This window comes from Hyperolius riggenbachi, chromosome 3, assembly GCF_040937935.1.
Source record: "Hyperolius riggenbachi isolate aHypRig1 chromosome 3, aHypRig1.pri, whole genome shotgun sequence".
NCBI classification, from domain to species: Eukaryota; Metazoa; Chordata; class Amphibia; order Anura; family Hyperoliidae; genus Hyperolius; species Hyperolius riggenbachi.
The window spans coordinates 77,050,034-77,064,218 of NC_090648.1; the positions used below are offsets into that span (position 1 = coordinate 77,050,034).

Below are 14,185 nucleotides of genomic sequence, written 5' to 3' on the forward strand. Positions count from 1 at the left end.
ATCTACAAGATGCTCCTGGAACATGGATGCACCAGGTTTAGTAGATATTTTTTCCCTGGTTTTTGCCCTCTAAACTTAAGTGTGTTCTATAGTCCAGAGAGTCTTATATGCCAAAAAATAAGGTATATTATACTTCTTAGAGGTGCCGACACACCTCTGTTCTGGACTCAAGGGAGCTGCACGTGAAAGGTACAGGATGTTACACACTGAAGAAGGACCTACACATGGAGTGGGAAGGGGGCTGCCCCATATGGAAAGGAGAGCCACAAGAAAGTTGGCACAGGGGCAGAAAAAGTATAGACCTGACCTTGCTTACAATGGGATAATATACAATTGCATTATTGATTTTAGCCCTATTTAGCAATACAAGCATTCCACTCCTAATGTTTACTTTATTAACTGACATCTACCTAGCTCTTTACTCTGACCTCACTTCCTCTGAAATGTGAGCCGATTTGCTGATAATCAACGTTGGATTTTTGCAAAGGGCACTTAAACCAAAGCTTTTGGGAAAGGCTGCACTTGGAAGGGTGGGCTGAACGTAGAATAGAAAAGCCGCTGTAAATGGATGGGGTAGAGGTAGGTGGATATGAAAGAGGGTAGTTCCTGTCCTTCAGGGCATCTTTACAGGACTGGGGCAGGGCACCCAAACTGTTGCCCAATGGATTGAGCCCCAATCCCACAAACAACAAGTGTGTGTAGGGTACCCTTAGAGGTGATCTAACTAACATGTATAAATACATCCAAGGACAAACCCAAGGACTTTATATCCCCAGATCTGTCCAAAGGACACGAGTACATGACTGTGGGTCAAGGTATCACTTTCCCATGTCTTTACAGTAAGGAAAGATATGAAGAACCTCTTTAGAAGAGGTAAAATCTCTTTTTCTCCATACGCAGTGTATGGAGAAAAAGAGATTTTACCTCTTCTAAAGAGGTTCTTCATATCTTTCCTTACTGTAAAGACATGGGAAGGTGATAAGTTGGAGGTTTCTGTGCTTAAAGGGAAGGTCCGAGGTGAATAAAAATCAAAAATATACTTACCTCGGGCTTTCTCCAGCCCCTGGCAGCTGTCCTGTACCATCGCCGCAGCTCCGGTGGCTTCCGGTCCCCTCCGGTGCAGATGCCGTCCTCGCCAGGTCGGCATCTTACTGCGCTCCAGCGTGCAGCTTACTAAGTCGTACTGACATCATCCGCACTGTATTGCGCCTACGCAGTACTATCCGGATGACGACAGTGCAACTCCGTGAGCCGCACGCTGAAGCGCAGGAGGCATTTTATACTGGAGGGGACCCCAGGCTACCAGCGGGGAGCGGAGCTGCGGAGGGGGCACATGACAGCTGCAAGGGGCTGGAGGAAGCCCAAGGTAAGTATATTTTTGATTTTTATTCACCTCGGACCTTCCCTTTAAGTTTTTTCTTTCCTGTGGATACAATTGCAGTGAGGCGCAAGCTGATGTATGTGTGTGAAGCACCACAGAAAGTTTTCTGTACAATCCAAGTAGTTAAGAGAAGGAACTGAAGAGTGTATAAGAGCTTTGCAATTTTTATTTCCAAACTTGTGTTTGTCTTTCCATCCAGGCCACAGTGAAGGTGATCGGAATGGAGCAGCCCATGTTCCGGCATCAGACCAATGCTCTGTACACGCCACTCACCGCCATGAAGTATGCAGATAATACCGGAAACCTCTCCGTGAGGACCTACTACAATCTGCTGTTTAATTATGGAACCCTCTTCCATTGCAGCCTGAATATGCTGAAATGCATCACATGCAACTGCTTCCGCAGAAGGGTCATGCCGGTCTGAGACAAGCTGCAACCCTGGTGAAACTACCTAGGGCAGATGGGGATCAGTCAGTGACAGGCCTGAGAGCATCTTGTGGGATAGACTGCTAACTCTGACCCACCATGGTAGGGAAGTGAAGGCATCTGCACTGTACACCTGTGCTTGGTGTGAGGCCTCATGAATAGGTACTTCCCTTAGCTAACCTCCACTAGAAGCAATTATGGGCCAACCCCTTGGATCACGTCCTGGTTCACAAAATTTTCTTAGGCCTCTTTTCCACCGAAAAGCACAATCACAGAGCTGCAATGCAATTGCAATTTTCTTTTGCGCTTTTCCATGAGATTTAGCAGCTCTTGCGATTGGCTGCTATAGCAATATGTTAAAGTATACCTGAGACCAAGGAAGGAAAGGATTCTCACTTACCTGGGGTGTCCTCCAGCACCCAGTAGTCTGTCTGATTCCTGGCCATCCTACTGGTTTCTGGGTTGCGGACCCCTGCTCAAGCACAGTCCCGGCCACGCACACCACCGGATTGAGCACAAATGCAGTTACGGTTTTAACAAAGTAATTGCTATAGACTTTATGGGGGTGTCAGCGGCACAATGGAGGGGACTGGGAGGATGGGCGAGGGAGCAGACAGACTACAGCTGGCTGAAGGAAGCCCCAGGTAAGTAAAAATCCTTTCCTCCTTTGGTCTCAGGCAAACTGTAACATATTCACTGGGCAGCCATTTTGTAGACACTCTAAGAAAGATTTACCAGAACCAGTGCAAGGAAAAGTGGAGCAAAACTGGTACAAAACTAGAGAAGATACCAAGATCAAAGATGCTTTTGCACCTGTCTTGTTCTAGTTCCAGTATCGATAAATCTGCCCGTCTGTCATTAAAGCATCATTAAAGCACATCTAAACCTTCTGAGCATTCACCACCCCCCCCCCCCCCATCCATAATGTACATATATTAAAGTAGGTGTCACCTGCTAAAACACTGTCTTTACCAGTGGCGTAGCTAAGGAGCTGTGGGCCCCGATGCAAGTTTTACATGGGGCCCCCCAAGCACTCTTTACATGACAATTGATACGGTGCACCAAAACCTGCCAATGGCAACTACAGTGTCCGAGGTGCAAGAAGGGGATGGGGAATAGCTTGTTAATAATTACCACTATTCAAAGTATCTATAGAAGTGATTATTATGAGCACAGGACCAATAGAGAGCTAATACTGTAGTTGAGGGAGGGACCTTTGGGGCCCCTCTGGCCCAAGGGCCCCGATGCGGTCGCTACCTCTGCACCCCCTATTGCTACGCCCCTGGTCTTTACCGCAACCATTTATTTGCAGAAGTCTTGTCAGGGCTGGGCGGTCTGCTGCAGTGACTGTGGCTTCCAGTCGTGCATTAAAAGCCTGTGCCCATAGATTACTTGACTTGGCGGCTGATCGACCATATGATTCAATGTTCATTATCAAATTAAAATCAGTGTGGCCAAGAGCATGTCAGAAAGAAAAATGCGACCAATTTCAGACTGAAAGTGATCCCATATATCGATCAAACATGCTTCAAAATCTCGGGCCGATGTGCTCGATCGGGTGCACGGCTGTAGTTGTGTGCGATACCTGGATGAGCGACGATCATGAAGGAACCTCTGAGGCTGTCCCTCGGCGTGTAAAATGTTCCCTCACCCCCGGTGCCTGAATACTTTACCTGTGGGTGTCCGCCGCTGGCTCCTTCTCCACACTCTTTCTCACACACGTGCCCTACGTGGTTGCTGGCGTATTGCACGTGGGCATCACACACACGCAATACGCCACATGCAACCATGTGGGTCGCATGTGTGAGGAAGTTGCAGAGACAAAGATGGCGGCGGACACCCACAGGTAAAGTATTTATGCATGGGCACCGGGGGACAGCTGCCGCTGCTAGCTTGATGCACATCACTTTATGTGAGTGCCCAGAGGTGTCTTCAGGGGCGTTGCTAGGTTCCTGAGAGACCCGGGCACTTTTGGGCAATCCAGACCAAAAATGGGTGGGGCCCATGCACCAGAATGTGGTCATGGGTGGAGCCAAATTTACATTAACTTAACAGCGGTTTAAGTAGGCCTGCCCAGCAAAATGTTGAATGAAGCCCCCTCTCCATTAATACAATAAATAAATGCAGCATATCACAGAAATAGGCAGTGTCACTTAGGCATAACTAGGCAGAGTTACCTGGCTTGTGTGCCGGCTCCTATGGCTTTCTGCTGGGAAGGCTGGCCTGATTCCAGGTTGTCTGGAAGCCCCCCCCCCCCCCCATATCATTCCCTAACCTTCTAGTGGACCCCCTCCCATGGGCCTCCCATTGAGGCACCACATCTTCCGCCATGCCCCCATATAAGAACCACAGCTCCCTGCATGCCCCCATAAAGGCACCACAGCACCCAGCATACCCCCCATTGATGCATCATAGCTCCCAGCATGCCTGCCATTGAGGCACCACAGCTCCCAGCATGCCCCCATAGAGGCTCTACAGCTCTGACTCTGCCTGGAGGACATCCAGGTCACCCCAGAATAGATCCGTGGCATGTGCCACTGATCTTTGGGGCTAGCAATGCCCCTGGGTGTCTTCACCCCAATCTGCTAACAAGACAGTTATTGCAGTGTGCGGCAGACAGATTGGTGCCTTGAGCACATATTGCCTTGATAAAGGGACCCTGCTTGGTCCTGAAATGTTGGCTTTGAACTTTTATACATTTACAATAAAGTATTGCATGGGGTGTGCCAGCCTTCACTTTCATATGTTCTATAGGGGCATCATCCCCTTTCTTCAGCTGCAGCACTCCAAATAAAACTAAATGTTCTAATCCCTAGTGGGTGTGAGACAACCTACCTTACAGCAAGGCCACAGATATCTCTCCGATCAGAGAGAGATCTGTCTTTTGATCGATCAGCTGCCAAAATCACTAGATGTATGGGCACTTTTTAATTTTTTTTCATGCAGTCAATGGTTTTATCAGATGAGACCTGCTTTATTATGCAAGACTGGTTTAAGCCACGTGGGGCCCTAATGCAATGGTAACCAGGGCCCCCCCCCTCACCACCCAAGTTAGCCCCTGGGGCTCCTATCTGGCCACGGCATGTCCACTACAATCACGGCAGTTGTGATCCACTTGCAGCACTCTGTAGGGGATGTAGAGTCCACTCGTGTCTGCACTACAGACCCCACAAACTCTTGCATCGCCTACTGCACTCGTACCCGGTGACAGCTCCTAGCCAATGAGCAGTTACCGGGTACAAGGAGTAGGCGATGCAAGGCATTTTGGGGGATGTAGTGTGGACGCGTGTGGCCTACTCATTCCCTATGCAGCGCTGCAATACAGTGCAGCCAGCCTCATATTGATGGGGCGCTGGGAGCAGTCCAGGGTGTGACCGCCTGGCAGCTTTTGGGGGCCCTGGGGAATTTGTCCTCTTTGCCTTAATGGCAATGCCGACCCTGTTATTATACATACATAGCAGGGGAGGATATGGGAACAGAGTCCCAGTGATTCCCCATCCATGTCAGTGCAGGAAAGAGCAGCTGGTGAGACAGCAATCAGCAGCTGAATACAGCTCTCCACTGCTGTGCTGTGAGGACTGTTCCAGTATCTCAGGGTCATCAGCAGCACAAACAAGGGAAAAAGCCGATACAATGACATTTTCAAAGAACAACAACATTTATATTTGACTTACTAGCTTGTAGCTGACAAATATGTTAGCTTTCTACTTGTACACAGGCACGTATGTGGTGCCTCTAAGCACATGCGTAAATATGGATGAAATGACATAATGCAAATGTGCATATTTACAATTTAAATCTTTACCCTGAATTTCCAGTAGGTCCCTGTGGCTGCGGGCGTCTTTTTGTGCAGGGTTTCCTGGATGCCGCATGCGCTCCTACGTGATGCAGTTCTTGTGTACTTTACAGCTGAACAACTTCTGAAAAAAAGCAAAAAGGTGAAATGTGCCCTTTACTAATATCAATTCATGGTGTAACCTGTCCGGTTCAGGCTGACTTGGGAAAACCTTCACATTCCCCTGGATGGTAAGGCTGTAGACAAAGCAATGCTTAAAGGAATCATCAGGCGAAAATTAATGAAATCCCATTTACTTATCTGGGGCTTTCTCCAGCCCCTCGCAGTCTGTCCCACGCTGACCGATCCGCTCTCCGCCGCCGGTCGGGGGTCCCCGCACTGTGCAGAGGACGACCTTGAGGTCGTCCTTACTGCGCCTTCGTGAAGCCCTGCTGTCAATCATGACCACGTTGTCTGCGCAGTTCTGCGCCTTCGCAGTAAGCCGCAGACAATGTGGCCGTGATTGACAGCGGCGCTTCGCGCAGGCGCACTACGGACGACCTTGATGTCATCCTCTGCACCGCGCAGGGACCCCGGACCGGTGGCGGAGAGCGGAGCTGTCTGCATGGGACATTCAGCTGCGAGGGGCTAATTTTCGTCTGATGATTTCAATGGGAAGCTGAAAAAAAAACCCAGATTTTTACCTAAGGAGAAGAAAGGATCTGGGTCCTAGTATAGAGCCTTCCCGCTCCTCTCACATTCCCCTCGTTCCATCGCTGTCACCACCGTTCCGATCTGCCAACCACTGGAGGGGCCGTCTCTTTTTTGAGGCCACTCTCCCTCCATGTACAGGCGTGACCACAGTGGGCCTGCACGAATATGGTCCATGTATGCCCACTAGCAGTGGGCTCTCATGCTCGAAAGAAAAAGCCATGCAAGCTAAAAGGAAATTCCATCATGGGAAGTTTGGTAAACCTGTATGTTTGAATTCAGTGCTCATCTACTTCACACTGATTGTAACAGATGCTGACAAAAGTGGGACCTTCAGAGCTGCTGCCAATCACTCTGTTTGTGCAGGTTTGGAAAACATCTGTCCTTGTTCTGTGCAGCTTATTACTCCTATAGGAAGGGAAAAGTACCTGGGCACACGTGCATCAAGCATCCAGCCAGTGGCGTCACAGCATCTGATCAGCATGCTCATTCTGGGCCCGTGTCTAATACTATTAGAGGCAGAGCATAGAAGTAAGGCAACTAATTGTTTATTAGAGAATGAGGAGGACAACCTCTGTATTCCTCTCACTTCAGGTGTGCTTTACATAACTTAAAGCCAATGTAAATTGATAAAAAAACAAACAAACAAACAAACAAACAAACAGATACTTACCTAAGGAGAGGAGAGGGTCGTATAGAGCTTTCCTGTTCCTCTCCTGGTTCCCTCGTTTAAAGGGATACTGTAGGGGGTCGGGGGAAAATGAGTTGAACTTACCAGGGGCTTCTAATGGTCCCCCGCAGACATCCTGTGCCCGCGCAGCCAATCACCGATGCTCCGGCCCCGCCTCCAGTTCACTTCTGGAATTTCTGACTTTAAAGTCTGAAAACCACTGCACCTGCGTTGCCGTGTCCTCGCTCCCGCTGATGTCACCAGGAGCGTACTGCGCAGGCACAGACCATACTGGGCCTGTGCAGTGCGCTCCTGGTCACATTAGCAGGACAGAGGACATGGCAATACAGGCCCAGTGGTTTTCAGACTTTAAAGTCTGAAATTCCAGAAGTGAACTGGAGGCGGGGCCGGAGCATCGGTGAGTGGCTGCGCCAACACAGGATGTCTGCGGGGGACCATTAGAAGCCCCTGGTAAGTTTAACTCATTTTCCCCAACCCCCTACAGTATTCCTTTAAGCGCCAGCTTCCCCGTTTGAATCCCCTGCTGTGGGAGGCTTTGGAAGTCTTCGAAAACATGCTCCTGAAGACGGGCGGCTCCCTACTGTGCATGTGTGAGCACGCGGGAGAGCTTGCAAGCGCAGGCGCAGTACAGCGCCACCCCTCCTTGGGAGCACTCGGGCTCCTGAAGATTTTCCGAAGCTTCCTCCGGCGGCAGAGAGCAGTATTTGACCAATTGGTCGAATACTGCTACCGTATCTGAGGAGCCTCGATTTGCAAAAAAAAAAATTACATGGAATTTCTGGTTATATTCCTTTTCATTGGGTACTTTTGCAAATGACAGCGAATGATGTCCATGATTACAGGTGATTAACAGTGAATCCAGACCAACAGATATGCAAGACTTTTTTTCCTGAACAGATCTTGTTTGTTCTGCAAATTTATGTACAGTATATGTAGCCACAGTGACACCTACAGGTGAACTTGCATTTTGTAACACAGGTGGAAAAATTCTACTCTATACCCCTTCTTGCTTGTGGCCTAACCCCATCCATCCCCAGGTGCCTGATTTTAACAACTTGTCAATAAAATGCCTTTTAAGCACTTCACCTCCGAGGGTTTTTCCCCTTAAAAAAACAGAGCGATTTTCACCTGTCAGCGCTACTTCCATTCATTTACCTATAACTTTATTACTACTTATCACAACGAAACAATCTATAGCTTGTTTTTTTATGCCACCAATTAGGCTTTCTTTGGGGGGTACTTTTTGCTAAGAATTATTTTATTCGAACTTCATTTTAACAGGAAAAATAGGCAAAAAATGGAAATTTCAGTTTCTGGCCATTACCGTATATTTTCATTATAGTATAATGAGCGTTTAAGCGAGCGGGAGTGCGCAACAGGAAGTGAGATAGTAGCTACGTCCCTGCAAGGGGAAGAGGGAAATTGCAGGGACATGGTTACTGGTCCCGGGGGAGTGAAAGTGGATAAACCTCAAACAAGCAAGAAAATACTCAAAATAATTTTGACACAACTTTATCACTACTTTTTAGTGCTTTTTCAATTGCAAACTGTTTAAATTATCATACAAAGAAGATGAAAATGTATCTCTTAGCAGAAAACTCAGGAGAAAAATGTAATTGCATAAGGGCCAAGGGGCCCATACACAATTTACTTTTTCTCCTGAGTTTTTTAATAGATAATTTTTTCATCTTCTCTTTAAAATACATTTTCCGCACTTTACAATTGAAAAAGCATCAAAAAGTAGCTGAAAAAGTACTGTTAAAATTATTCTAAATATTTTCTTTGTTGCAGGTGGGTGAAAAGGCAATTTATTTATAAGTGGTGAAAATATATCACCTAGGAGAAAACGTAGGAGAAAAAGTTATAGGTAACTGCATATGGGCCAAGGTGTAGGTGTTCAGTTTGCCAGATTTTTTTTCTTTAAATGTCAAAAGTCTAAACCCTTTCCCAGATATATGATAAGTAGTACGGCCAGAGCCGGGACAAGGTCCTCCAGCACCCGAGGCTGATACAACAAAGTGCGCCCCTCCATCCCTGCCACTCCAGCCATCACACACTGATTGTTATTAGACTAAGAGGGCAACAGGGCCCACAACCTCCCCAACACCTTAATATCTAGTTATCTGGCTTGCAGTCACTGCTATGTATCCCCTTTTTCTTATTTCTTTCTGCTTCATACACAATTAGGAATGACAGCTGAATGAATTGTGCGCCCCCTCCTACACTGCGCCCTGAGGCTGGAGCCTCTCCAGCCTATGCCTCGGCCCGACCCTGAGTACGGCTACCATTCAAAACTCTTCCCATTTCTCTTCAAGCAGGCAAACAAAGTATTTTTTCTTTTAATAAAGGAATAAAAGTATTTTTTCACCTGAAGGTGTGTGGAGAGCATCCTGTGATTCTTCTGATCCAGTTAATCATTATGTTCCTATATCTGAACAATGATACAGTTCTTTCACATAAATGGCACGACACTAAACAAAAAAATATGTTTTTTTTTTCATATGAATGAAAAATTTGTCAAGGCCAATTTAAAAAAAGTGTGTTTACTTCAACTATTTATAGAAGATGTTTTAGTGTAGATCATAGTACGCCCAAATGAAAAAAATGTAAATTTAGGTGGATGTTTGCATTTGCATTGCTGCTTCAATAAATGGCTTCCCCAGTTAAGACATTTTAAGCAAATTTCTCCAGTGCTTATATTTGCATTGGTCATCCGCTCCCTTACTCCAAGCACCATATTACCGTATCTAAACCTAAGTTTCCATCTGCCCAGTTGATGAGCTTCTCCTGATTTCACTCCTCTCACTCAAAAGAAGTTATTAATTCTAATGAGTATTAAAATACATGATTATAAAGCACCATTGAACAATGAAAGATACAAACATTGGTACATAATACATAAGTTATTCATGACATAAATATCACAGTAACCAAAATAAAAAAAAAGGACTACCCTTGTAAGCTTACAATGTTACCCTGGCATGCTTTATAATAAAAAGAGATGTAAATAATGTTATTGATAATAATTGTACAATGTTCATGTTTGCTTACCGATGAGTATTTATTGAATATTAATAAAGTTTACCATTAGAATCTCACCATATGTGCAGTTTTTTTTTATGTTTTATTTAGCCTGTGGTAAGACGTGTTTGGGAGGTACTCTTTAGTAGAGCTTTGGACTGAGGCACATTAAAGGACTTCCGAGGCAGGCCCGGATTTAAATCGCAGAAGCCTATAGGCACAGATGTCCTGGCACCTTAGACTCCGTCCTCCATGAACTTACAAACCCCCACTGCACCGCAAGTGTGCTGGCTGTGGAATGCAGAGACCCGGGTGGGTAACATCTCATGTACACTCTCATCAGGATTCTGCATAGGGAAGGAGGGAGATAGGCGCTGGGGGGGGGGGGGAGTAAGCCGCCTGTTCATCATCAGGCGCCGGTGGGCACGTGCCTACAGTGCCTTATGGTAAATCCAGCCCTGTTCCGAGGTGAAAGATCTCATTTATTTTGTACTCACCTGGTGCTTCTTCCAGCCCCTCGCAGTCGTCTCAGTCTTTCTCCGCAGCTCCGGGCCTCCTTGGTATCCCGCTAGCCGGCAGTAATGATCGCGACCTGCCGGTGGGGTCGGCTCTTCCGCGCCTGCACCACCTGTTTCCACTAGGACTTCACATGTGCAAGTATGGTCCACACTTGTACAGTAGTATGAAGTCGCTTTTTCTTTTGTGCGCAAGTGACTTCATGCAACTGCACAGGTGAGGATGATACCGAGCCTGCGCAGTGCGGCGACACCGTACATGTACAGGAGTGCATCCACGAAGAAGAAGAGAGTCCCAACCAACAGTGGTGGGGGCGAGGAGGACGTGGGAAGCCTCTGGATCATCCAGGGAGTGTCCCACTACTTAGCTAAGTATGTGACTTTTTTGTGCTAACAGGTTTGCTTTAAAGTGTAGGCATGGCCCCTCCATGGGTCAGATGGGACATAGAGGCTTGTTCCCTGATCCATGACATACCTCTGTTTCCACTATGTGCCACTCTCTGCCCCCCCCCCCCCCCCCCAATATCCCTCGAAATTACAGACGTGCAACTTGTGGGCAATCTCGAGGGAAAGGGCATCCCTTGCAGGTTCCTTGCGTCCCTTCCCCTGCTCTCATTGGGCACCTCCGCCGCTCCACACCTCCCTGCTCTGTGTTAAACCACACACAGAGCACAGAGCTACTGACCCCAGGGGTCACTGTAAGATCGCTGTAGATCATTTCTGGCCACAGGAGCCATTGAGAGTGGCGGTAAGGCCTCGTTGACATCATTTAGCACAGTTGGCCAGGCGGTCGGAGCACAACACACATGACTGCACGCCACCTGCACTGCTGATTCCATTCACTACAGTGAATGGGTCAGTGCTGCGCTTCCCGAAAAATGCAAGCAGCAGTGCGATCGCGCATCACGTTAGATGAGAATGGCAGAACTGCTGTCTATGCACTTCTGCTGTTCTTGCATGTCGCACATCATACGTGCTGCCAGAATGAGCACGGCAGCGCATATGATATGAATAAGGCCTAATGGAGGCTACCTAGACCCCCTTCCCCCCGGATCAGGTAGCATGTTTTTTTTTTTTTTTTTTTTTTACACAAAAATGCCCACCTCGGACTCATTTAAAAAACTATGCTGTGTTTCTTTTTTTTTCATTCTCTGCCTGAAAGAGTAAAATATCAGGTATGTAAGTGGCTGACTCAGTCCTGACTCAGACAGGAAGTGACTACAGTGTGAACCTCACTGATAAGAAATTCCAACTATAAAACACTTTCCTAGCAGAAAATGGCTTCTGAGAGCAGGAAAGAGATAAAAAGGGTCAATAGTTCATAGATTGTAGCTCTGGCATACTTCAATGGATGTGTCATTAAGCAAAAACAATAAAACAATTAAAAAACTTAAAAAGTAGATTTAACCACTTAAGCCCAACTGGACGAACATTCTCGTCCAGTTGGGCTGCGTGCACTCCTGCGGGCCGCGCGCGCTTCCCGTTTTCATTCTTCTTCCTGGAAGCGTACAATTACCCTTCCAGGACTTTTTCACTGTGGCCATCTTGTGGCCAAATAGTAAAACTACACCCACATCGATTTTTTAATAAATAAATACATTTTTTAACATTTAAAATTAGCTGTTTAACTCCCACACCAAAAATTACCCACATACAATTTTTAATACAAAAAATACAAAAAATTACAATTAAAACAAAAACATAAATAGTTACCTAAGGGTCTGAACTTTTTAAATATGCATGTCAAAGGAGTATATTAATATAATTTTTTAAATTATGGGCTTGTAAATAGTGATGGACGCTAATTGAAAAAATGCACCTTTATTTCCAAATAAAAGATCGACGCCATACATTGTGATAGGGACATAATTTAAATGGTGTAATAAGCGGGACAAATACATGGGTTTTAATTACGGTAGCATGTATTAATTTCAAACTATAATGGCCAAAAACTGAGAAATAATGATTTTTTTCCATTTCTTTCTTATTATTCCTGTTAAAATGGATTTAGAATAAAATAATTCTTAGCAAAATGTATCACACAAGGAAAGCTTAATTGGTGGCGGAAAAAACAAGATATAGACCAATTCATTGTGATGAGTAGTGATAAAGTTATTGGAAAATGATTGGGAGGTGAAAGTTGCTCAGATGCAAAAAATAAACAACCCTTCGGGCTTAAGTGGAGGACTTGCTATGCAAAGTGACCAAAAAAAAGCTATGTACCTGATTGTATTGTTAAACCTCATGGTAGATGATCAGCGCCTTCCTTGTCACTTTCTGGCGCTCTGCTACTTCAATTCACACTCTATTACAGCCCCCGACCCTCCCCAGGGTCACCTTTTCAGATGGTGATTATAATCACTGCTTTAAAAATCCAGCACCTGTGCAGCTCGCCAGCCGCTAGTGCGGCTGCGCAGGTTTACATCTCTGTCTGCGGCTCGTCCTCGCTCCTAGTGCCCTGCTATATGTCATCCCCCATATGACCGCGCCCCCTCAGCAGAGACAAGCAGCGCTGAGCCAATGAGGATGTTCCACAGGTACATCGTTTTTTCTGGTCACTTCGCATCGTAAGTCCTTTAAGTTGATCATTGTCACATATTACTACTGATTCAGGAATAACTGTGCAACATGTCCATCCATCTGGACATAGCAGGCTGACAGCAAAATATCAAACAGGCCTGGAAATATCAAGCCTCGCTATTCATCTCAAAGATAGTATTTTTTTTTTTAGCAGAAACTTAAGACTGCCACAGCTGGACTGTAAATGGAGTTATGAGTTGATTAATTCGGGCTCTTGAATTGCAATAAATAGCAACAAATACAGATTGCTCACTAGAGGACATAAATTATATTAAAATGAAAACACAAATAAATTGGTCACGTATACCAAATACAAAAGAAGTCATAGATGCAGAGAAAAATTGAAAAACAAAAAAAAGAGAGGGGAGTTAGCAGAGGCTAGGATGAACAGACAGCATTTGAGAAGCTGTGGACATGTCCATGCAAGAACTCGAAGAAGCAGTGCCTGTAAGGCAAGGCTGTCCATAAGGTCACAAAGAACTGAACTAAACATTTGAAGAAACAGATTACTTTCTGCTACCTCTGAAGTGATCAGCAGAGATACACCGGACAATCTGATCTTATACCAAAGTGGTTACAGACAGTAGAAAATGGGGTATTATCCAAGATTTCATAGCAGTCAGTAGGGGAGCATCACAAAACCAATCCGATCTAAAAAGCTTTATTGGCAGGACCAAATACATTTAGCATTGCCAAAGCAAAACATTAGCGTTAGCATGGGAGGAGGGTGGTTGTGGGGGTTATAGGCGTTGGGAGGGTAGAGGTGACAGTATACGGGGTATATAGTACATAAATGTGGGTGGGTATAGGCTGTATACTGATTATTATACTCCAGGAGATATCATTATCCTCTCAGTTGGTGGAAGGCAGCAACCAGGGATGGTCACCGCTTTCCGCTGAATTATATTTTCCATGATTCCGGACGGAAATTGGTCATTCCATTCCGTTTGGTCGGAACGGAATTGCTTTTTTAATCTGGCGGAATTCCGAAATTGTCTGTGAGATTCCGCCGGTATTCCAAAATTGTCTGTGAGATTCCGCCGGTATTCCGAAATTGTCTGTGAGATTCCGCCGGTATCCGTTGA

General features: G+C 45.9%; 1 protein-coding gene across 1 annotated transcript in view; it reads left to right on the forward strand.

Moving 5' to 3' along the window:
* RDH8 (retinol dehydrogenase 8) overlaps positions 1-7,063 on the forward strand; it is a 37,504-nt gene extending 30,441 nt beyond the window's left edge. The window contains exon 6 of the mRNA XM_068274414.1: positions 1,581-7,063. Coding sequence (XP_068130515.1) covers positions 1,581-1,805 — 225 coding nt within the window. The 3' untranslated portion in view covers positions 1,806-7,063. The remainder of the gene's footprint in view (positions 1-1,580) is intronic.
* Positions 7,064-14,185: the final 7,122 nt, after the last annotated feature.